This window comes from Rutidosis leptorrhynchoides, chromosome 10 (genome assembly GCF_046630445.1).
Source record: "Rutidosis leptorrhynchoides isolate AG116_Rl617_1_P2 chromosome 10, CSIRO_AGI_Rlap_v1, whole genome shotgun sequence".
Classification (NCBI taxonomy): Eukaryota; Viridiplantae; Streptophyta; class Magnoliopsida; order Asterales; family Asteraceae; genus Rutidosis; species Rutidosis leptorrhynchoides.
This window is the reverse complement of record NC_092342.1, coordinates 277,900,078-277,927,392: the sequence shown is the minus strand read 5'-3', so window position 1 is coordinate 277,927,392 and position 27,315 is coordinate 277,900,078. Positions and strand designations below refer to the sequence as shown.

Here is a 27,315-nt window from a genome sequence, read left to right as displayed (position 1 = left end):
CAACCCCCGAAGTCCTTAAGTTGTAACAATGACCCGGGAACCTCTAAACCACCAGGTTTTTCTAAACCAATGTGGAAAATTACGGCTCGTATTAGGGGAACATCATATATCCCTAGAAACTTGGCAAAACGAACCAAAACCGAAGAAGAAGAAACGAGCGAGTCGGAATAAGATAGTTGTATTCGTGTGGTGTAATATATGTAATATAGTGTGCTTATGCTTTATGATATATGTAAAAATTGCTTGTATTAATAAGTATTTTTTATGAATCTAACTCTTATCTATTTTACAGTTTAAAAACACAAAATGGATAGACAACCCAATATTTTAAGAGACCTACCCGGAGACATGATTGATGAAATCTTGTCTAGAGTCGGTCAGAATTCCTCGGCACAACTATTTAAGGCGAGATCAGTTTGTAAGACATTCGAAGAACGTTCCAAGAATGTCTTGGTTTATAAGAGACTTTCGTTTGAAAGATGGGGGATATCACATTGGGAAACCCATAAATTACGATGTGTTTACTTTGACGCATATATTGCGGGGAACCCAAATGCTATTTTACGCAACGGGTTAAGAAATTATTTTGACTCAATATATCCGAATATTGGACTTCGTGATTTAGAAAAAGCGGCTAACATGCAACATAAAGAAGCATGTTATGCTTACGGATTAGTAATGTTCGCTTCTCACCAAAGCGAGAACAAGAACATCGGGCTACAACTATTAAACAAAATGTTTCCACAAGTGACGGAGTCGGTAATTGGGGTAAGAAATGAGGTTTTTAGATTGTTACGGGACTGTTGGACATTACGTAACCCTCGTCCCTTTGACGACGTTACAACACGCTGTCTTATCAACGGCCATAACGGTTATGTTCCACAAGACCAAGGATGGGAAGTAATCCTAGTAAAACCAGAATGCATGACTTGTTTCTGGACGTATGAATTACGTGTATTTATTGCCTTTACTGAACGACTTGTGTACTAGCTAGAATTATCTTCACAACCATCTTGTATCAAATTTATTGTGTGCTATATTTCATGCTATATGTAAAATAAGCGGTATTGTAAGTTTGTAAAATATTGTGAAAAAGTTTGAACGCGAAATATTATTATAATCAGTTTTTCATATAGAATTGTAGTAGTTGAATTGTATATTAGCTACTAAGTATGAACTTAACGGGTAGGTACTACCCGAATTTAAACTTATAAAACGCTAATATGAAGAAAAAGCTTTTATAAATGAGTTCATATTATGCTACGAAATACTATTAACTACTCTTAATATTCTGTATGATTAACTTGTTCCATTTAACTATTTTGAAGGAAATGGCACCGACTACTCGACACACCGTGAATATGAATGAAGAGGAATTCCGTACTTTTCTAGCTTCAAACATAGCCGCAGTACAGGCTGCGCTACATACCAACAATAACCTTGGATCTAGCAGTACAGGAAATCGTGTAGGATGCACCTACAAAGAATTCACTGCCTGCAAACCTTTGGAATTTGATGGAACCGAAGGACCGATCGGATTGAAACGGTGGACCGAGAAGGTTGAATCGGTGTTTGCCATAAGTAAGTGTACTGAAGAGGACAAAGTGAAGTACGCTACGCATACCTTCACAGGTTCTGCGTTAACATGGTGGAATACCTATCTAGAGCAAGTGGGACAAGACGATGCGTACGCACTACCGTGGTCAGCATTCAAGCACTTGATGAACGAGAAGTACCGTCCCAGAACCGAGGTCAATAAGCTCAAGACAGAACTTAGAGGGTTACGAAACCAAGGATTTGATATTACCACGTACGAAAGACGATTCACAAAATTGTGCCTATTGTGTCCGGGAGCATTCGAAGATGAGGAAGAAAAGATCGACGCGTTTGTGAAAGGATTACCGGAAAGAATCCAAGAAGATATAAGTTCACACGAGCCTGCCTCCATACAACAGGCATGTAGAATGGCTCACAAACTAGTGAACCAGATTGAAGAAAGAATTAAAGAACAGACTGCTGAAGAGGCCAATGTGAAGCAAGTCAAAAGAAAGTGGGAGGAAAACGGTGATAAGAATCACCAATACAACAACAACAGCAATTATAACAATAATCGTAACAACTATCCTAACAATCGCAACATCAATCGTAACTACAACAAACGGCCCAACAACAACAACAACAACAACAACAACAACAACAGCAACCACAACAATCATCTTAACAACAATAATTACCGCAACAACAACAACAATCAGAAGCAGCTATGCCAAAGGTGTGAAAAGTATCACTCGGGGTTCTGCACCAAATTTTGCAACAAGTGTAAAAGAAATGGTCATAGCGCGGCGAAGTGTGATGTCTACGGACCAGGGGTTAACAAAACGAAAGGAACAAATGGTGTCGGAACGAGTAATGGCGGAGCAAGTAGTGTCGGAGCAAGTTATGCCAATGTAGTTTGTTATAAATGTGGAAAACCGGGCCACATTATTAGAAATTGCCCGAACCAAGAGAACACGAATGGACAAGGCCGCGGAAGAGTTTTCAATATTAATGCGGCAGAGGCACAAGAAGACCCGGAGCTTGTTACGGGTACGTTTCTTATTGACAATAAATCTGCTTACGTTTTATTTGATTCGGGTGCGGATAGAAGCTATATGAGTAGAGATTTTTGTGCTAAATTAAGTTGTCCATTGACGCCTTTGGATAGTAAATTTTTACTCGAATTAGCAAATGGTAAATTAATTTCAGCAGATAATATATGTCGGAATCGAGAAATTAAACTGGTTAGCGAAACATTTAAGATTGATTTGATACCAGTAGAGTTAGGGAGTTTTGATGTGATAATCGGTATGGACTGGTTGAAAGAAGTGAAAGCAGAGATCGTTTGTTACAAAAATGCAATTCGCATTATACGAGAAAAAGGAAAACCCTTAATGGTGTACGGAGAAAAGGGCAACACGAAGCTACATCTTATTAGTAATTTGAAGGCACAAAAACTAATAAGAAAAGGTTGCTATGCTGTTCTAGCACACGTCGAGAAAGTACAAACTGAAGAAAAGAGCATCAATGATGTTCCCATTGCAAAAGAATTTCCCGATGTATTTCCGAAAGAATTACCGGGATTACCCCCACATCGATCCGTTGAATTTCAAATAGATCTTGTACCAGGAGCTGCACCAATAGCACGTGCTCCTTACAGACTTGCACCCAGCGAGATGAAAGAACTGCAAAGCCAATTACAAGAACTTTTAGAGCGTGGTTTCATTCGACCAAGCACATCACCGTGGGGAGCTCCTGTTTTGTTTGTCAAGAAGAAAGATGGTACATTCAGGTTGTGTATCGACTACCGAGAGTTGAACAAACTTACCATCAAGAACCGCTACCCACTACCGAGAATCGACGACTTATTTGATCAACTACAAGGCTCGTCTGTTTATTCAAAGATTGACTTACGTTCCGGGTATCATCAAATGCGGGTGAAAGAAGATGATATTCCAAAGACTGCTTTCAGAACACGTTACGGTCATTACGAGTTTATGGTCATGCCGTTTGGTTTAACTAATGCACCAGCTGTGTTCATGGACCTTATGAACCGAGTGTGTGGACCATACCTTGACAAGTTTGTCATTGTTTTCATTGATGACATACTTATTTACTCAAAGAATGACCAAGAACACGGTGAACATTTGAGAAAGGTGTTAGAAGTATTGAGGAAGGAAGAATTGTACGCTAAGTTTTCAAAGTGTGCATTTTGGTTGGAAGAAGTTCAATTCCTCGGTCACATAGTGAACAAAGAAGGTATTAAGGTGGATCCGGCAAAGATAGAAACTGTTGAAAAGTGGGAAACCCCGAAAACTCCGAAACACATACGCCAGTTTTTAGGACTAGCTGGTTACTACAGAAGGTTCATCCAAGACTTTTCCAGAATAGCAAAACCCTTGACTGCATTAACGCATAAAGGGAAGAAATTTGAATGGAATGATGAACAAGAGAAAGCGTTTCAGTTATTGAAGAAAAAGCTAACTACGGCACCTATATTGTCATTGCCTGAAGGGAATGATGATTTTGTGATTTATTGTGACGCATCAAAGCAAGGTCTCGGTTGTGTATTAATGCAACGAACGAAGGTGATTGCTTATGCGTCTAGACAATTGAAGATTCACGAACAAAATTATACGACGCATGATTTGGAATTAGGCGCGGTTGTTTTTGCATTAAAGACTTGGAGGCACTACTTATATGGGGTCAAAAGTATTATATATACCGACCACAAAAGTCTTCAACACATATTTAATCAGAAACAACTGAATATGAGGCAGCGTAGGTGGATTGAATTATTGAATGATTACGATTTTGAGATTCGTTACCACCCGGGGAAGGCAAATGTGGTAGCCGATGCCTTGAGCAGGAAGGATAGAGAACCCATTCGAGTAAAATCTATGAATATAATGATTCATAATAACATTACTACTCAAATAAAATAGGCGCAACAAGGAGTTTTAAAAGAGGGAAATTTAAAGGATGAAATACCCAAAGGATCGGAGAAGCATCTTAATATTCGGGAAGACGGAACCCGGTATAGGGCTGAAAGGATTTGGGTACCAAAATTTGGAGATATGAGAGAAATGGTACTTAGAGAAGCTCATAAAACCAGATACTCAATACATCCTGGAACGGGGAAGATGTACAAGGATCTCAAGAAACATTTTTGGTGGCCGGGTATGAAAGCCGATGTTGCTAAATACGTAGGAGAATGTTTGACGTGTTCTAAGGTCAAAGCTGAGCATCAGAAACCATCAGGTCTACTTCAACAACCCGAAATCCCGGAATGGAAATGGGAAAACATTACCATGGATTTCATCACTAAATTGCCAAGGACTGCAAGTGGTTTTGATACTATTTGGGTAATAGTTGATCGTCTCACCAAATCAGCACACTTCCTACCAATAAGAGAAGATGACAAGATGGAGAAGTTAGCACGACTGTATTTGAAGGAAGTCATCTCCAGACATGGAATACCAATCTCTATTATCTCTGATAGGGATGGCAGATTTATTTCAAGATTCTGGCAGACATTACAGCAAGCATTAGGAACTCGTCTAGACATGAGTACTGCCTATCATTCACAAACTGATGGGCAGAGCGAAAGGACGATACAAACGCTTGAAGACATGCTACGAGCATGTGTTATTGATTTCGGAAACAGTTGGGATCCACATCTACCATTAGCAGAATTTTCCTACAACAACAGCTACCATTCAAGCATTGAGATGGCGCCGTTTGAAGCACTTTATGGTAGAAAGTGCAGGTCTCCGATTTGTTGGAGTGAAGTGGGGGATAGACAGATTACGGGTCCGGAGATTATACAAGAAACTACCGAGAAGATCATCCAAATTCAACAACGGTTGAAAACCGCCCAAAGTCGACAAAAGAGCTACGCTGACATTAAAAGAAAAGATATAGAATTTGAAATTGGAGAGATGGTCATGCTTAAAGTTGCACCTTGGAAAGGCGTTGTTCGATTTGGTAAACGAGGGAAATTAAATCCAAGGTATATTGGACCATTCAAGATTATTGATCGTGTCGGACCAGTAGCTTACCGACTTGAGTTACCTCAACAACTCGCGGCTGTACATAACACTTTCCACGTCTCGAATTTGAAGAAATGTTTTGCTAAAGAAGATCTCACTATTCCGTTAGATGAAATCCAAATCAACGAAAAACTTCAATTCATCGAAGAACCCGTCGAAATAATAGATCGTGAGGTTAAAAGACTTAAGCAAAACAAGATACCAATTGTTAAGGTTCGATGGAATGCTCGTAGAGGACCCGAGTTCACCTGGGAGCGTGAAGATCAGATGAAGAAGAAATACCCGCATCTATTTCCAGAAGATTCGTCAACACCTTCAACAGCTTAAAATTTCGGGACGAAATTTATTTAACGGGTAGGTACTGTAGTGACCCGAACTTTTCCATGTTTATATATATTAATTGAGATTGATATTTACATGATTAAATGTTTCCAACATGTTAAGCAATCAAACTTGTTAAGACTTGATTAATTGAAATAGGTTTCATATAGACAATTGACCACCCAAGTTGACCGGTGATTCACGAACGTTAAAACTTGTAAAAACTATATGATGACATATATATGGTTATATATATAGTTAACATGATATTATGATATGTAAACATATCATTAAGTATATTAACAATGAACTACATATGTAAAAACAAGACTACTAACTTAATGATTTTGAAACGAGACATATATGTAACGATTATCGTTGTAACGACATTTAATGTATATATATCATATTAAGAGATATTCGTACATCATAATATCATGATAATATAATAATTTAAAATCTATTTTGATATTATAAACATTGGGTTAACAACATTTAACAAGATCGTTAACCTAAAGGTTTCAAAACAACATTTACATGTAACGACTAACGATGACTTAACGACTCAGTTAAAATGTATATACATGTAGTGTTTTAATATGTATTCATACACTTTTGAAAGACTTCAAGACACTTATCAAAATACTTCTACTTAACAAAAATGCTTACAATTACATCCTCGTTCAGTTTCATCAACAATTCTACTCGTATGCACCCGTATTCGTACTCGTACAATACACAGCTTTTAGATGTATGTACTATTGGTATATACACTCCAATGATCAGCTCTTATCAGCCCATGTGAGTCACCTAACACATGTGGGAACCATCATTTGGCAACTAGCATGAAATATCTCATAAAATTACAAAAATATGAGTAATCATTCATGACTTATTTACATGAAAACAAAATTACATATCCTTTATATCTAATCCATACACCAACGACCAAAAACACCTACAAACACTTTCATTCTTCAATTTTCTTCATCTAATTGAACTCTCTCAAGTTCTATCTTCAAGTTCTAAGTGTTCTTCATAAATTCCAAAAGTTCTAGTTTCATAAAATCAAGAATACTTTCAAGTTTGCAAGCTCACTTCCAATCTTGTAAGGTGATCATCCAACCTCAAGAAATCTTTGTTTCTTACAGTAGGTTATCATTCTAATACAAGGTAATAATCATATTCAAACTTTGGTTCAATTTCTATAACTATAACAATCTTATTTCAAGTGATGATCTTACTTGAACTTGTTTTCGTGTCATGATTTTGCTTCAAGAACTTTGAGCCATCCAAGGATCCATTGAAGCTAGATCCATTTTTCTCTTTTCCAGTAGGTTCATCCAAGGAACTTAAGGTAGTAATGATGTTCATAACATCATTCGATTCATACATATAAAGCTATCTTATTCGAAGGTTTAAACTTGTAATCACTAGAACATAGTTTAGTTAATTCTAAACTTGTTCGCAAACAAAAGTTAATCCTTCTAACTTGACTTTTAAAATCAACTAAACACATGTTCTATATCTATATGATATGCTAACTTAATGATTTAAAATCTGGAAACACGAAAAACACCGTAAAACCGGATTTACGCCGTCGTAGTAACACCGCGGGCTGTTTTGGGTTAGTTAATTAAAAACTATGATAAACTTTGATTTAAAAGTTGTTATTCTGAGAAAATGATTTTTATTATGAACATGAAACTATATCCAAAAATTATGGTTAAACTCAAAGTGGAAGTATGTTTTCTAAAATGGTCATCTAGACGTCGTTCTTTCGACTGAAATGACTACCTTTACAAAAACGACTTGTAACTTATTTTTCCGACTAGAAACCTATACTTTTTTTGTTTAGATTCATAAAATAGAGTTCAATATGAAACCATAGCAATTTGATTCACTCAAAACGGATTTAAAATGAAGAAGTTATGGGTAAAACAAGATTGGATAATTTTTCTCATTTTAGCTACGTGAAAATTGGTAACAAATCTATTCCAACCATAACTTAATCAACTTGTATTATATATTATGTAATCTTGAGATACCATAGACACGTATACAATGTTTCGACCTATCATGTCGACACATCTATATATATTTCGGAACAACCATAGACACTCTATATGTGAATGTTGGAGTTAGCTATACAGGGTTGAGGTTGATTCCAAAATATATATAGTTTGAGTTGTGATCAATACTGAGATACGTATACACTGGGTCGTGGATTGATTCAAGATAATATTTATCGATTTATTTCTGTACATCTAACTGTGGACAACTAGTTATAGGTTACTAACGAGGACAGCTGACTTAATAAACTTAAAACATCAAAATATATTAAAAGTGTTGTAAATATATTTTGAACATACTTTAATATATATGTATATATTGTTATAGGTTCGTGAATCAACAGTGGCCAAGTCTTACTTCCCGACGAAGTAAAAATCTGTGAAAGTGAGTTATAGTCCCACTTTTAAAATCTAATATTTTTGGGATGAGAATACATGCAGGTTTTATAAATGATTTACAAAATAGACACAAGTACGTGAAACTACATTCTATGGTTGAATTATCGAAATCGAATATGCCCCTTTTTATTAAGTCTGGTAATCTAAGAATTAGGGAACAGACACCCTAATTGACGCGAATCCTAAAGATAGATCTATTGGGCCTAACAAACCCCATCCAAAGTATCGGATGCTTTAGTACTTCGAAATTTATATCATATCCGAAGGGTGTCCCGGAATGATGGGGATATTCTTATATATGCATCTTGTTAATGTCGGTTACCAGGTGTTCACCATATGAATGATTTTTATCTCTATGTATGGGATGTGTATTGAAATATGAAATCTTGTGGTCTATTATTATGATTTGATATATATAGGTTAAACCTATAACTCACCAACATTTTTGTTGACGTTTTAAGCATGTTTATTCTCAGGTGATTATTAAGAGTTTCCGCTGTCGCATACTTAAATAAGGACGAGATTTGGAGTCCATGTTTGTATGATATTGTGTAAAAACTGCATTCAAGAAACTTATTTTGTTGTAACATATTTGTATTGTAAACCATTATGTAATGGTCGTGTGTAAACAGGATATTTTAGATTATCATTATTTGATAATCTACGTAAAGCTTTTTAAACCTTTATTGATGAAATAAAGGTTATGGTTTGTTTTAAAATGAATGCAGTCTTTGAAAAACGTCTCATATAGAGGTCAAAACCTCGCAACGAAATCAATTAATATGGAACGTTTTTAATCAATAAGAACGGGACATTTCATTCTTCTCTTCTATTTTCTCGATGGTTTGCAACCTTGGGCTAAAACGGAGTTGGAGAGACGAGGAGTCCAAGACCTTGCCACCGCAATTGCTCAAACGGAGGCACTAGTCGACCATGCTAATAGGAAAGATTCGTTCAAGTCAAAAGATAAGAAGGTGAGCCATGAGAAAGGTGGGGGAGATAAGCCCGCCCAATCAAGGAATGATAATACACGTAAGCCACCAACCGGGAATAACATGAGCATAAAAACTTCTTACAAGAATGATGGATGTTTCATATGTGATGGACCGCATAGAGCCCGAGATTGTCCGAAGAAAGCTAGCCTTCATGCTATGGAAGCTCAAAAGGCGGGTTGTCAGGATGAGGAGCGGTGCATAGGATCAATGCATATCCTCAACGCAATCAAGGCCAAGACGGAGATACCCAAGGTAGTGGCTAAAGGACTCCAATTCGTAGATATTAACATTTGTGGAGATCGGGTACGAGCTGTCATAACCCGTCTTAACCATAAGAACGTGTTAGATAACGTATGATTTCATTGCGAGGTATTGACCTCTATATGCGACATTTTTAAAAAGGAAAACTGCATATATTATACATTACAAACCAAACCATTATTTTTGTTACAAGCTTTAGACAATAAAAAGATGATTATCGTTTAACGATAATCTTCGACTTACAAACTTTACAAATGATAATAACAACACGATTTCTAGCATATTTTACAACACACGTCCTCGGATATGCAGTTTTATTTTTGACACAAATATGAGTACGCATGATCCTGCTTAGATTCAACATAATGCAGCGGAAGCTTTAATTATCACCTGAGAATAAACATGTTTAAAAACGTCAACATAAAGTTGGTGAGATATAGGTTTAGTGCGCAGCAATATATATATATAGACCACAAGATTTCGTATATAAACATTTCAATAAAAATATTCTAAGTGGTTGAGCACTTGGTAACCATACTTAACATTTTCACGTCGCATATTCCCTTTAATATGAAATCTTACTACACCGTACCAAGTGTAGTCACAAAACGAAGTACTGTGCAACCGTTGAATACTGGTCGTCCAGTCCGATTGGGGTTGTCAGGCCCGATAGATCTATCAACAGGATTCGCGTTTACAATACCGCTGTAAATATTAGTTACCAAGCTACAGGGAAGTATGCCAGTGGTACAACTCAACGTAGAATATATTTTTCAGTTACTTGTGTCCATAGCGTAAAACATAAAATACATGTATTCTCATCCCGAAATATTTAGAGTTTAAAAGTGGGACTATATACTCACTCTTGTCTTGATGATATAAATAATTTGACTCGGTCTTCCGGTTGATATCACGAACCTATCCATATATAATATATCAATATGTTTTCATTTTTAAACAAATGTTATAAATATATACTTGTTATACTTTTAATACTTTGAATAATTCCTTAGTCCGTAGTTAGCAGTCCGATGTTAGTAATTCAATTTTAATGGTTCATTTTTAGATGTTTAATATACCCGCAATAAACAAAACCCCCAACGAAATAAATAAAACCCCATCGTATATGTATTGGTCGAGATTAATCTTGACCCATGGTACCGGTGTTGTCAAATGACGTGTTGCGTACATAAAGTACCGGTGTTGTCAAATGACATGTTGCGTACAATCATGGGATCTTATGATTAGTCTTCTCGTGTTGTTTACGGGTGATCCTGAACCATATAAAATTGAATTATGAGTACATATATATAAAATATCATGTTATCTTAGAAGTATGTGATTTTATGTAAATTTTTCCAATGAATCCCGAAGTTGAAAATGTCTAGGATAGCCAATTTTGTTTCGGTCATAGTTTCTTCGTTACAAGTCCGTTTTCGTTGATTCAAATTGCCATCTTCTTGGATCGAGTTCTTCTTTAAGACTATGAACTGTAAATACCTTGGTTTGTATTCAAAATCATACGGCATAAGTGAAACATTAGTGAAACATATGAAGTTAAACATTTTTGTTACAACAAAATCATTTAATGACCATTTTTCTAAAAATACTTATACTTTGAAAAACCAAGTTTTACCTTGTTAAATTAGCATATATATAAGTTATATTACAGGTCTTGAAGTATTTTAAAAGTTAAGTTAGAAGGATCTAATTTAGTTTGCAAACAAGTTTGAAAACATTCAAACTATGTTCTTGTTGTTAAACTTTTGTACCACAAAATAAGATAGCTATATATATATGAATCGAATAAGGTTATGAACATAGATTCTACCTCAAGTTCCTTGGATAAGTTTGCTGTAAAAGAGAAGTAAGAAGCTAGAATCAAAAGGGTGATGGAAGTGGATGAAAGATTGGAAGTAAGTTGGTGTTCTTGGAAGGTTTTCTTGAAGTGTTTTTGTATGGTTTTCTTATGGTGTTTTAGTATGGTTTTTGAAGCTAGATCTTTATGGAACTTTGCTGGATTGTTATGGAGTTTAGAGAGTAAGAAAGAGTGTGTGTTTTTAGTTAAGAGATTGAAGTAAAAATGAATCAAAAATGATGATACATATATACTCCTAAAAATGTGATCTTTAAGGATAACATGACAAAATTCTAGTTTGTATTTTTGTAATTAGTCTTGCAATGATTCAAAAGTAATTACCTAGCTCTAAGGGCATGAATAATGGCTGGTTAGGTGGTGATTTTGATGTGTATTTACTATTAGTAAATACGTATAGGAGCTAGGTATGATACGAGTACAAATACTCTAAATATACGTATAGAAATTTTGTGAAAAATGGAATGAGGATTCAAATATAGCTATCTTTTGTGAATACACTTATATGATTTTATGTATTTAAGTTCTTAAAAGTGATTAAATACATTACTTATACAATATATGTATAAACATTATAGTCTTAAGTATTTAAGTCAAATAACGTTACGTATTGTTATCGTTTTGAAAACTTAAGTTAGTAGTTTCAAAATACACATATAACTTGTTGTTATTAATACAAAATGAGATATTAAAACATTCATTAATCATGTTAAATATGTATATATACATATATATACACAAACGTATAATTATCATATATTGTATAGTTCGTGATATCATCGGTCAAACTAGACGGTCAAACGTTGTGTAAAACTCTTTTCGGAAATATAAGTCTCGACAATTTGGATTGCTTATCATGTTGGCAAGGTTTAATTTATGTAAATATTAATCTTATAAGTATAGTATGATCGAAAAAGTGCGGTCGTTACACGAGCTTTGGTGGATACGGGAGCAACTCATAACTTTATCTCCACCGATGAAGCCAAAAGGCTAGGACTTAAGGAAACAAAAGAGAGTGGCATGATGAAGACGGTGAACACGAGTGCCAGACCGATTAGTGGGGTGGCTAAAGACGTATATGTGAAGATTGGAGAATGGGAAGGAATGATTGATCTCTCAGTCGTGCCTATGGACGACTTCAAGTTGGTACTTGGGATGGAGTTCCTAGATAAGGTACGCGGTTTTCCTATGCCGTTTGCTAATTCACTGTGTATCTTGGATGGTGGGAAGACTTGTATGGTGTCAACCGAACGTGGAAGCAAGAGTGCATCCAAGTCACTTTCGGCCATGCAATTCAAGAAGGGGTACAACAAGAATGAGACATGCTATTTAGCGGTAGCAAAGCAAGAGACGGTTGAAGATAAGGGAAAACTAGAGGTACCCAAGGAAATTGAGAAGGTCCTTGATGAGTTTAAGGATGTCATGCCCAAGGAGTTACCAAAGAAGTTCCCACCTAGAAGGGAGGTTGACCATGCGATTGAGTTGGAGCCGGGATCAAAACCACCTTCCAAAGCCCCATACCGAATGCCACCACCCGAGTTAGAGGAGTTGCGAAGACAACTCAAGGAGTTGCTGGATGCGGGATACATCCGACCGTCAAAATCCCCGTATGGTGCTCCGGTGCTATTTCAAAGAAAGAAGGATGGGTCCTTGCGGATGTGTATAGATTACCGGGCACTCAAAAAGGTAACTATCAAGAACAAATACCCAATCCCACTTATTGCTGATTTGTTCGATCAACTTGGGAAGGCGAGATACTTCTCCAAGTTAGACTTGAGATCGGGATATTATCAAGTCCGAATTGCCGAAGGAGATGAGGCTAAGACCACATGCGTGACGAGGTATGGCGCTTATGAATTTCTAGTCATGCCCTTTGGTTTAACCAATGCCCCTGCCACATTTTGTACTTTGATGAACAAATTATTCCACCCGTTCCTCGACAAGTTTGTCGTGGTGTACTTGGATGACATAGTCGTGTATAGCGACACCATGGAAGATCATGTGAGGCACTTGAAGCAAGTATTTCAAGTACTAAGGGACAACGAGTTGTATGTGAAGCTAGAGAAATGTTCATTCGGATTAGAGGAGGTGGATTTTCTTGGACATAGAATTAAAAATGGGAAGTTACTCATGGATGGGGCTAAGGTCAAGGCAATTCAAGAGTGGGAGGCACCAACGAAGGTGACTGATTTGCGATCTTTCCTTGGTTTAGTAAACTACTATCGTCGTTTTATCAAGGGATACTCGGCGAAAGCGGCTCCATTGACAGAATTGTTAAAGAAGAATAAAGCTTGGTTGTGGGATGAGAAATGTCAAGCAGCATTCGAGGAGTAACCGCTTTCAATCCACTCAAAGATATGAGGTCCTCTGGTTGTATATATAGTTCTAGTCTCTAATTGGTAAGTTTACTTGAAATCTGACACTGCTACGAAAAAAAATACATATGATGGATCAAAAAACTTTCAAAAATTACCTACGTAATACAATTGATTGTGGGATAATAGTTCACATGTGAAATAATATATAGAATATAGTTTTATTACAAATTACAAATAATAAGGCAATACACATCACATGTTATATTTGAGTTGAACAAAATAATGACATAAAAAAAAATGGTGTTGAACTATTGAGTAAATGTGCGACTACCTAAACTATCTAAAGACCTTACTTTCTGCATATTCCTGTAGCATATCATGCCATTGTCGTTTTTTCAGCTTTTACCAAAGCCAAGCAGCTGGCAGCCTTCACACCTCTTTTAAACGAAGCATCCGAAGGCTAAAACAGATGTACGAACGTGTTGGCTCTAAATAGGAACAAAAGGGCAAACTAGTAATCTTGTTTCTTGGGGCATTCCGATGCCCTGTGGCCAGATCGTCCACAATTAAAGCACGCACCATCAAAATTTCTGTTATTTCACAAAACCAACCAAGATTAAATTAAAAATTTAGAAAGAAAAATACCTAAAATAGGAAACTAGCAAAACAATTCCAAAAAAATTTACCTGTCCCTAGTTCGAGATGAAGAGCCGAGACCCCGGGTCCCGAAAGAGGGTGAGCGTGAAGATCGTCTATCACCAATTAGCCAATCACTTCCACTTCCACCACCGGTTCTAGACCCAGAACTTGACCCGCCTCGGGACCAACTACTGCCGCCGCCACTTCTACCGCCTCGCCGGAAGTTATCACCGTCATCATCTGAAGAAAACCGACTACCACCCCAACCACCACGGGACCCACTCGCACCTCCCCTTCTTGAACCTGCTCCCCTCGAACTTCTTTCCCTGTTCGAGAACCTACCGTAAAAGTCACCTGCGGGGCCATCATCTTGCAACATCGGCAACTGCAAATACCATCCAATTACAATCAGTAATGTAGTAAAACAAAACAAAGGGATATTAGGCAAGGTAATAAAACTCGGGAGTCGGGCGTTGACCAATGTTGACTTTTAGTAATAAACAAATAAAAATATATTATGTTACATACAAATGTTACAAACATAGATATATGGCACAGAATTTAATCTTTAAAATATACCCCCTCCTTCCCATATTAGATTAAAAAAAAAAAAAAAAAAAAAAAAAAAAAACAGTTTAAGAAACATCATTATTACATTGTACATATTTATCATCGTTACATTTTTACCCCATACTTTTTACATATCTTTTTTGTCTTACATGCATACATATTAAGGGCATAAAAGAAACTTACCTCATTATTTTATCCATAAAATAATCCATTTATGGAAGTGGACAATTAATTTGGGACATCCCAAAATGGAATACTGGAACACAAATTAAGGACGGAGGGAGTAAAAATATTCACTTAACTTTGACTTTGACTGAATTTGACCGACCCAGACCGCATTGACCCGACTTTTTAGCGTTGACCGACTTATAAGGCGTTTTTCAAGGGCTCTGGACGGGTTAGTCCCCAAACCGACGCATCGGCCGACTCATTTAACTTCTACAACAGTGGGTCTAGGTATCAGTATACTCTTCACAAACATGAAAAGGATTTACCTTGGTAATTTTTGTAACGGTATTGCCAGGTGGCATGTCCTTATCTAGAAGCTTCTTGGCAATCTCCTCTGGAAGATCAAAAACTGCTCCTTGAACCTGATAATAATATAAAACAAATAAATGTAACAAAAATAAAGCTCTAGTGAATGAAAAAGAACATTAGCTCACATGAACACACACACACACACACACACACACCTGTTCATCTGCAATTATATGTATTTTTCCGAGTTCATCAGCAGCGGTTGCATAAACGTCAGCCAAGAATCCAGTTACGGTTCTAGTTGACATGAACCCTCTTGATAAAGCCGGATCCCGTGTCAGTTGCAACGTTGTCCATCCCTATAATTCAATCATTCATAATTACTTCCAAAAGATAAAAAAAATTAGTTATAATACTAGTAGATACACTCCTAACTAAAGGTGGTAATTTCTACCCAACTACACATAAATGGGTCAATCCAGGTTACGCTTTGTCTATAACAGGTCGACCCAACTACACATAAATGGGTCAATCCAGGTTAGGCTTCGTCTATAACAGGTCGACCCAACTACCCATAAATGGGTCAATCCGGGTTAGGCTTCGTCTATAATAGGTCGACCCAACTACCCACAAAAAGAAATATGTTAATGTACTTCACCTGTTCATGTGTGATAAGAGAACGGGACGAAGGGGGCTTTGAGAACCCACTTAATTGTGCAAGGGCAGCAGCAAGGGCACATGCCCCCTGTTCTTCGATCATCTTTTCGGCAGTTGGAGTAAAGAATGCTATAGACTCGTTATGAACACCTGCGAGTGTGGCTACAACCTGTTGAGCCGAAGACTCCAATACATCTTCGACAGCTGGCGGACTTACAAACTCAAATTTGCATCCGACATCACGCTCAAGAGATCTGATTGTTCTCCTTTGACTATTTGTGAACATCAAAATAGCCCTGCCTTCTTTTCCTGCACGTCCTGTTCTACCCGATCGGTGCACAAAAGTTTCCGCATCGTTTGGCAGTTCATAATGGATAACCTATATAATAAAAAAAAAATTGTAAAACTCCCTAATTAATCCCCGACTACTCCTTTTGAAGAACAGACCGATCCGATTTTCAAAATCGGATTATTTAATCGGTCAATGTCGGTTGATGGGTCAAAGTTAAGATTGGTTAACATTTAGATTACACTAGAATTTTGTAGTTTTTGAACAAATGAACGTTATGTTTCTAGACAATTAAGTTAAAGTTTATCTCTATGTTTATGGTTTTTTTGTATATTTACCCATAAAGTTTTGAACTTTATTATTTAAATGTATAAAAAGTTTAACCCGATTGAGTAGCGAGTTTTCCAACCTTGATCAGATGCAGTAGCATCCAAAAAGTTCAATTTTTTGAAGTGTGTATTAAAGGAAAATTAGAACATTTTAAAATAAATTTTGTGGGACCTACCAAATCAACATTGGGTATATCAAGCCCACGAGAAGCAACATCGGTAGCAACAAGTACGGTAAACTTCCCCTCTCTAAAACTATTCAACGTTCTTTCACGTTGATGTTGAGATATGTCACCGTGTAACGCTTCTGACGTAATACTACTTGTCAATGCCAAAGAGACTTCGTCTGCATCCCGTTTTGTCTGCGTGAAAACAATCGTCTTTCCACCCTTTGCGTATACCTGTAACCATGAAAAACAATCATAATTGTAAGTTTTCCATTGACTAAATAGTCAAAACTTCACATTAAAAAGATGCAAGAAAAAACAAGTTCGTACCGTTACAAGATCGGCAAGTATTGTTCGCTTAGACGTTGAGGTTGTTGGAATAGCGTACAGCTTGATGCCCTCCGCTAACTTCTCATCTTGATCACCAACCTTTTAAATTCAACCATTATATAACATATAATTAGTTTAAAAATGCAAATTAGGTTGTCCTGAATTTATTGTCCACTTCCATAAATAAATAAGAGTCCAGACATAAAAATCTTTTATACACTAAGTTTATACATGTAAGACAAAAAGTTACTTAAAAAGTAGGAAACAAAAAGTACATTCTGATAATGTGATAATGACATTTTATTAATCTGCATGTTTTTTTGTCTGGGGACAACATAATTGGGACGGAGGGAGTATAATATAACTAACGAGTACAAGAAACTTACCAAATCAATTGTCAACGGATTATTCAAATACTTCCTCGAAAGTTTCTTGACCCAACCAGGCATCGTTGCCGAAAAAAGCATGCTCTGTCTCTGTGCCGGAAGCTTCTCTAAAATATGTTCCACATCTTCCTCGAAACCAACAGCAAGCATTTGATCAGCTTCATCAAGAACCAAGAACTGAACCTCGCTCAATTTTAAACTATTGCTTCCAATAAGATCAATAAGTCGTCCAGGTGTACCAACCACTACATCGACCCCACGCGATATCGCGTTTTGTTGTGATGTATACGAGACACCACCGTACACACAAACCGTGCTCAGATACGGGGCAGACTCCTTGATCTCGGTTTCTACTTGTCTAGCCAATTCTCGTGTAGGTGCAAGCACTAACATTCTAGGAAGCCGTTGAGCACGCCTTTATTAAACAAAAATGAATGTGTAAGAAACTAATTAATTATAATTTATAACATACTATTCAATCAATATAAAGTAGTGATTGTTATATGGAATATTTAGGTGAATAAAAAACTGTTTCATTAGTACCTAGGAGAAATTCTTTCTTCATCATCTTCGGTGAGTCTTTTAATGATAGGAATTCCAAAAGCTAACGTCTTCCCTGTTCCAGTTTTGGCACGGGCAATAATGTCTCTACCTTCAAGTGCAGGAACCAATACAGCTCTCTACATGATTGTAACAAAAAACAAAATTACCACTATATATGACTATATATATGTATGTATATATGTTACTCCTGGTTAACAACTATTTTCAAAATGTGAGTTAAAACTCTAAGATTATACATCATTTCTCGCACCTGATATACCAGCCAATAAATTCAAGTTTACAAATGTTGATCATAGAAAACAAGTTATATTACATCAATAGATTTGGGACCAAAAATACTTTTGGCTTTGCTTTTACAAAAAACATGCTTACGGTACTTACTCGTATAATTGTATAAAAAATGAAATTGGTTTAAAGTTTAAACCTTTACAACCATTGTACATACCCATTCACCAATTCAAAACATATAGATTTACATGGAAACAAAAGCACTAAAAACAGCATTCACAAAAGGGAAGAAAAAAATGAAGATAAGGTTATCATCAAATCCTATTCTCACACCTGATAATACCGCCCAGTGACTTCAGATGTACAAATGTTGATTATAAAACACGAAACATGCTACAATTAGTCAAGTAATTGCATAAAGTAATCAACTTGGGTTAAAGCTTATACCTTTACAACTACTTTATATAACTACATACTTATACATCAAGTCTAAACACAATTATCATACAAACTAAAACATTAATATTAGCATTCACAGAAAACTTATGAAATTTCTAATATCCATATCCATATACCTAATAATAACAATAACATAACAATATAACACTAAATAATTTAAAAGATAATTGAAAAACAATTACCTGAATTGGAAAAAGTCTAGTAATTTCTCTTTTTTCAAGGGACTGAACCAATTTTTGAGGCAAACCCAATTTTGTAATAGCAAGTTCATCATCATCATTATCACTATTTACACTATCACTTTCACTAATTAACCCTTGTTCATTTTCAGACCCATTATCATCATAATCTCTATCACTATCTTCATCAAATACACCCAACCCCTTAAAAGCCTTATCACTTAATATCGAATTCGGAGTAGCAGTAGCTGACGTAACAAACCCGGACCCACCACCACCAACACCGGCACCAGTATGTTTGATTCTTGCGGCAGTTTTTAAACAGGTGAAGTCGGTTGAACGAGGAAGGTGTAAAGGGGTTCTGGATATTTGGTCTAAAGATGGTAGATTTTTGTGGTAGACTGAAGGAACAAGGCCAACGATTGAAGATGAACAAGCCATGAAATGAATTTTATGAGGGTTTTGGGTGAAATTGAAGAAGTATTTTGTAGGATAAGGTGAGAGGTTTATAGATTGTATGGTGTTTGCCTGTTTGGAGACTATTGCCAATACCTTGTTGTCTTAGGGGTTTTAATGAGCAAACCTTACTTATTTATACCCACATTTTATTATTTTATGATATGATATGATATTTTAATTTAGGTTTTTTTTTTTTTTTTTTCCATTTCGATTTTTATTTCGATAAAGTGTATGTTAACAAAATTATCTTTTAGCGGTTAACCATTAGCTCATTTAAATAGCTATTAGCTTTTTATATGCATTCAAGAATTTGATATAATATTTTTTTTTTAAAGCAAAACAATATATTATTATTATCAACTTCACGATACAAGATACACACAATTTGATTAGTACCATAAACCAGAAAACATGGTACCAACACATACAAGATACACATAATTAGATTAGTACCCTGAATCAGTCAACATGGTACCTACACACATTCACAGACCACTTACTTACATGGATGAGACACGACAGTTTGCGAAGAGCAAACTATTAAAACAAGCACATGACAGTTATCAAATGGTAAGGTAAACTTTTGAATTGTTTAGCCAAGTTACCCATTCCAGTTTTCTTTCTTTCACCCTATTAGAGATCCATTCAAATGATATAATATCTTAAACTAATAAAATAAATAGTAAAAAAAAAAAAAAAAAACATAAACTCTTTCTTAAACGCTAGTTTTATTAACTTTTAGTTTTTTTTCTTCTTTTCGCCTGAAAGTTTTAAGCGGTTTTACCCAAACGAAACTTTTTATTAGACATGAGGATATCATAACTAATAAAAACTAAATATTAATTCATATAACATAATTTTACACTTAGAATCATCTATTTTATCATATATAAATATCTCATATTTATATAAGTCAAGTTATATATATATATATATATATATATATATATATATATATATATATATATATATATATATATATATATATATATATATATATAATTCATAAAAATCTCATTATTGTAATTAATAAAATTCATATAGTTACCTTGATATAGATTTGATTAAGTGTAGAAGCTAATAATCACCACAAGACTTGATTAATCTCAAAACTTCAAAAACTAAGAATTATGATTCAATGTGTTTTGATCTTACATATATATAGTGAATGAAAATGAGAATGGAAACATGAATCAACAATTAAAAGCATGATAATATGCAATGTTTCCAAGTTTATGTCATGTGTCAAATTCTATCATGATAACTTGTCATGTGTCTAAGTCTATTATGATAACATGTCATGTGTCCAATTATATGTCATGTGTCAAATTCTATCATGATAACTTGCCATGTGTCTAAGTCTATCATGACAACATGCCATGTGTTTAAGTCTATCACCCTATTTATTACAATTATATTTTAACGGGTATTTTATCAGTTATCTGGAACACTACACACCTCATTAAGCAGTCCTAACGAGGCCTAATTTAAATAAATATATATTCTTCATGACCGTCGTCACAGAACGAATCCAACAATATTTTCAAATAATTATAAACACGTAATTAAAAATGCAGCATAATATTCTAAGGGCAAAAAGGTAAATTTCACATAGGCCCGTCATCACGATGTTACAAAGATAGTTAACGCCAAGTTTTGAGCATTATAGAAAGTGTATGGACGATTTGGTGGGTGCAAGTAGATCGGGGGGTTTCTTAGAGTTGCAGGTTCGTTGGTTGTTTTACGGATAACACATTTTCGTTTTGTTCATCTCATTTGTTTTTCCAATCGACACTGATAATGTTAAAAACGAACATATATTTCATAGCATTATCCCTCAAGAAAGACAAGCTTTTAGTTGCAATTGTCCTATTTACAAGTGATATTCGTTTAAATAATAAAAGGTGAAGACAAAAGACAGATTCGACGAATTGAAGACGCAAACAACCAAAAAGCTCAAAAGTACAAAGTACAATCAAAGTGGTTCAAATTATTGATGAGAAACGTCTCAAAATTACAAGAGTACAAGACGCGAAACGCAAAATACAAAATATAAAATTGTACGCAAGGACGTTCGAAAATCCGGAACCGGGACCAAAGTCAACTCTCAACTCTCGACGCAACGGACTAAAAATTATGAGTCAACTATGCACAAGAATATAATATAATATTTAAATAATTATATAAATTATTTATATATTATATTATATATTATAAACGTCGGCAAACAAGAAAACAAAGGAATGTGAGCTGATACCTACCACCATGCGATCGCATGGCTTGTAGGCATATTTTCCATGCGATCGCATGGCCCTGAAATCCAGGCCACATGCTATAAATTCGCGTGTTTTGGCTCAGTTTTAAATATATATATCCATCCTATCTCTCTATCTATAAACGTATAAATATATATATTTATATTTTAATTTTAATTTTAATTTTAATTTCTAATAATAAGGGTATGTTAGCGAATGCTGTAAGGGTGTAAGTCGAAATTCTATCCGTGTAACGCTACGCTATTTTTAATCACTGTAAGTTATGGTTAATGTTATTTTTAAATTAATGTCTCGTAGCTAAGTTATTATTATGCTTATTTAATGCCGAAGTAATCATGATATTGGGCTAAATATTAAAATTGGGTAATTGGGCTTTGTACCATAATTGGGGTTTGGACAAAAGAACGACACTAGTAGAAATTAGACTATGGACTATTAATGGGCTTTATATTAACTAAATGATACCTCGTTAATTTAATATATAGACTTATAATTTGACGTATTTATATATAACCATATACGCTTGACTGGGTACAGTGGGCGGGGATATCTATAAATACCAATAATTGTTCATTTTACCGGACACGGAACTGGATTAATAGTTAATAGACTTGTTGAAACAGGGGTGGATTACATTCAAGGGTAATTGGTGTAATTGTTAACAAAGTAGTAAAACCTTGGTTTACACGCAGTCAATAACCTGGTGTATTCATTAAACAAAGTATTAAGACCTTGTTACAATTCGAATCCCCAATTAGTTGGAATATTTGACTTCGGGAATAAAGATAATTTGACGAAGACTTCCGCATTTTATGATTATGACTGATGGACTATTATGGACAAATCCATATGGACATATTGAATAATTCAGGACAAAGAACAATTAACCCATGAGAATAAACTAAAAATCAACACGTCGAACATCATGATTACGGAAGTTTAAATAAGCATAATTTTTTATTTCATATTTAATTGCACTTTTAATTATCGCACTTTTATTTATTGTCATTATATTTAATTGCACTTTTAATTATCGTACTCTTTAATTATCGCAATTTTATTTTATCGAACTTTTATTTATCGCAATTTCATTATCGTTATTTACTTTACGCTTTAAATTAAATCTTTTATTTTTAATATTTTACATTAGGTTTTAACTGCGACTTAAGTTTTAAAATCGACAAACCGGTCACTAAACTGTAAAAACCCCCCTTTTATAATAATAATAATACTACTTATATATATTTTTGTATTTTTACAAATATAGTTTTAAATATATAGCGTTAAGCTTGTTTAAAAGATCCCTGTGGAACGAACCGGACTTACTAAAAACTACACTACTGTACGATTAGGTACACTGCCTATAAGTGTTGTAGTAAGGTTTAGGTATATCCATTCTATAAATAAATAAATATCTTGTGTAAAATTGTATCGTATTTAATAGTATTTCATTGTAAAAATAATACTATTTCCTAGTACACCTCGCACACATCAAGTATTTTTGGCGCCGCTGCCGGGGAATTTCTTGCTTAAACGCCGGAAGTGCAAAGCTATAAAAAAAAGAAAAAAAAAATATTTTTATTAATTTTTAGTTTACTTTTATAAAAATACGCTTTTGTAAAAATACGTTTTAAATATTTAAAAATATAAAAAGAAAAACAAACAAAAAATATATATATTTTTTTAAGAGTTTGTTAAATATATAAGTTTTATAAAGTTTCTTTATTTTTATTTTGTAAAAATATAAGTTTTATATAAATATTTTTATATAAACAGAAAATAAAAAAAATTAAAATAAAATTACTCGGCCCGTACTGTAGCAGCCCAGACCGTGGCCCGAAACCCTAGCTCATGCGATCGCATGAGCCCGAAGGCAAAAATCCATGCGATCGCATGAGGGTACCTGACACGCCACAGTTGACCTGCAACAGCAATTATTACGGGTAATTATTATTATTATTATTATTATTATTAATTAAACCCTAATTAGGTTTTATATTTTAATATTATTAAGTTTTAGTTTTATTATTTAATTTGTATTATTTAGTTTATTTAGTTTTAATAAATTATAAAATTAATAGTTTTATAAAATAAATAATATAAAAATAATATTTTTATAAAATTGTACTTTTTACAATTTTAAGTTTATTTTTATATTTTGTATCTTTTTATTTGTTTTAGCGTAATATTTATATTTTTCGCTCGTATTTAGTTTTAATTCATAGTTTTTGCCATAGTTATTTTTATTTCTAGATTGTTAGGCTTTGCCGTAAAATCCCTTAAGTGTTTTTTTTTTAGACTAAGATTTAAGTGCTTTAGAATTTTGCGACGCCGTTTTACTATTTTAGTATCTTTTTAAGTAATTGCCGTTTTGGAGATAGTATTTCTTTTAAGCTTTAATATTTTTAGACGCAATTTTTAATTCTTAGTTTTTAGACTTTTTAAGTTTCGACTCGCTACTTTCTTATTTTTATTTTTCAACGCCTATTATTTTTCGACCTTTTATTTTTCGACGTTTTTCGACGCGTTCTTTTTTCTTTCTTATTTCTCGACGCTCTAGTTTATAGGACATAGAATTTTTTTTATTTCTTCTCTAAAATTTCAAAACGAAAAATTATTTTAAGTGGTTAAATTGATAGACATCCATTTTCTGGTTCGTAGTAATAGTTGGATTTGTACGTGGACCGGGTTATTGGAGCCAAACAGTACTCAATTATATTGAGACCAAACGAATCCTGCCCCTCTGCTGCATCTTTTGGCTATTCGAAACGTGGACAAAATCAGAAAAGTCTATTAATTTGATAACTTATATAATTTTTCTTATTTTTATAACTAATAGGATATTCAGTGAATGTACCGAGCAAAACGTTCACCACCTTTTGTACGTTCACCACCTGTAACTCGATCAAGACATTTAGCCAATATTGTCGCCGTTGATTTTTCTTTAGAATCGTCATCCAGTCGATCAAGTACTCCAATTCAAATTTCCGATAATCCATTTTTTGAACCCGACCTCACAATTGAGAATCCGGAGAATATTCAGGGACAATTCATAGATCCTGAACCATTATTCTTTTCTCCGGAACCACCAATCATTTAAACAGAGATTGTTGAGGAACCAACCATTAAATCAGAATCCTATAGTGATTCAGATTCAACAAATTCAATTATGGAGAATCTGGAACCTCTAAGTATGGAAGACCGAATGCGAGCTAAACGCACTGGCCAAGGTCACGCAATTACTCAACCAGACATTAATGCACCAGATTATGAAATCAAAGGACAAATTATACACATGGTGACTAATCAATGCCAATTTAGTGGTGCGCCGAAGGAAGATCCAAATGAACATCTTCGTACATTTAATAGGATCTGCACACTATTTAAAATCCGAGAAGTGGAGGATGAACAGATATATCTCATGTTATTTCCCTGGACTTTAAAGGGAGAAGCTAAAGATTGGTTAGAATCGTTACCTGAAGGGGCGATTGATACATGGGACGTTTTAGTTGAAAATTTTCTTAAACAATTCTTTCCGGCATCTAAAGCCGTGAGACTTCAAGGAGAAATTGTTACGTTCACACAGAAGCCAAATGAAACTCTATATGAGGCTTGGACAAGATTTGGAAAGTTATTAAGAGGATGTCCGCAACATGGTTTAGACACTTGTCAAATAGTACAAATATTCTACCAAGGATGCGACGTTACTACAAGGAAAGACATCGATATAGCAGCTGGTGGTTCCATTATGAAGAAAACAGCAACTGACGCTTATAAAATTATTGATAACACTGCTTCCCACTCACATGAGTGGCACCAAGAAAAAGATATCGTTAGATCATCTAAAGCAGCTAGAGCCGATTCTAGCCATGACTTAGATTCCATTTCCGCAAAGGTAGATGCTGTCGAGAGATGAATGGAAAAGATGACTAAAGATATCCACTCAATACGAATTAGTTGTGAGCAGTGTGGAGGACCACATTTGACAAAAGATTGTCTCAGTATTGAACTAACAATGGAACAAAGAGAGAATGTTTCATACATAAACCAAAGGCCTGGAAATAATTATCAGAATAATTATCAACCGCCAAGACCAATCTACAATCAAAATCATAACTATAACCGAAATGTTCCATACAACAACCAACAAGGTCCTAGCAATCAACAAGTATCCAACAATACTTACAATCAGCAAAGACCTATTTTTCAAAACAAACCACCACAAACCGATGATAAAAAGCCAAATTTAGAAAATATGATGTCGAAGTTAGTTAAATCTCAAACTCATTTTTTCAAATCTCATAAACAAACCAATGAACAAAATGCTCAAGCATTTAGAAATCAACAAGCTTCTATTCAAAATCTTGAACACTAAGTAAGCAACCTAGCAAGATTGATAGGTGAAAGAAAATTGGGAAGTCTACCTAGTGATACAAATGCTAACCCCCGGAATGAAACAGCTAAAGCCATTACCACAAGAAGTGGTATTACACTTAAACCACCTGAAATGCCTGTAATTTCTGATGAAGCTATTCCTACTCCACAAGAACCACAACCTGAACAAGATAAGGAAAAAGAACCGGTAGTTGAAAAGGTTAATGAAGATTACACAGTTAAGGCTAAACCTTATGTTAAACCATATCAACCACCACTTCCTTACCCAAGTAAAATGAGAAAAGAAAGACTTGAAGCCGAGCAATCCAAATTCTTGGATATGTTTAAACAGATAAATGTCAATCTTCCTTTCATTGATGTGATTTCAGGAATGCCTAGATATGCTAAATTTCTGAAAGATCTAATCACAAATAGAAAGAAAATGGAAGAACTTTCAGCTGTTACAATGAATGCTAATTGTTCTGCAGTGCTGTTGAATAAGATACCAGAAAAACTTTCAGATCCAGGAAGTTTCACAATTCCATATTTTCTGGGTAGTCTTAGTTCAATAGAATCATTGGCAGATTTAGGTTCTAGTATAAATTTAATGTCGTATTCACTAAACGCTAAACTAGACCTTGGAGAATTGAAACCAACACGAATAAGCATACAACTAGCCGATCGATCAGTAAAATATCCTAGAGGGATAATGGAGAACATGCTAGTTAAAGTTGGTACTTTAGTATTTCCAGTAGATTTTGTTATTCTGGACATGGAAGAAGATTCTCGAGTACCTCTCATATTAGGAAGACCATTCTTAAACACGGCTAAAGCAATAATAGACGTGTTTGGTAAGAAACTGACCCTAAGTATAGAGGACGAGAGTGTTACCTTTTCAGTTGATAGAGCCATGCAACAACCGCAATCTGCAGATGATACATGTTATTATATTCAAACTATAGAATCACATGCAGAATTGTTAGAAGAATTTCCAGAATTACAAGGAACGGGAGAATGTTCTTTAGGAGAAGGAACTGAACCAATTAATGAAACTGAAATGTTAGCTACACTTATGGCTAATGGATATGAACCAACAACAGAA

The 27,315-nt window shown here is 34.8% G+C and overlaps 1 protein-coding gene across 1 annotated transcript; it reads right to left on the bottom strand.

Annotated features, from left to right (window-relative positions):
- Positions 1–14,034: 14,034 nt before the first annotated feature.
- On the bottom strand, positions 14,035–19,654 carry LOC139873201 (DEAD-box ATP-dependent RNA helicase 3, chloroplastic-like). Its single transcript, XM_071861133.1, has 10 exons — positions 19,108–19,654; positions 18,218–18,354; positions 17,675–18,089; positions 17,289–17,387; positions 16,968–17,192; positions 16,175–16,552; positions 15,732–15,875; positions 15,534–15,629; positions 14,517–14,854; positions 14,035–14,420 (listed from the first exon to the last, which is right to left on the bottom strand). Exons 1-10 carry the CDS (start codon positions 19,543–19,545, stop codon positions 14,342–14,344), a joined length of 2,349 nt encoding a protein of 782 aa, XP_071717234.1. The 5' UTR covers positions 19,546–19,654; the 3' UTR covers positions 14,035–14,341.
- Between the last annotated feature and the right edge of the window lie 7,661 nt (positions 19,655–27,315).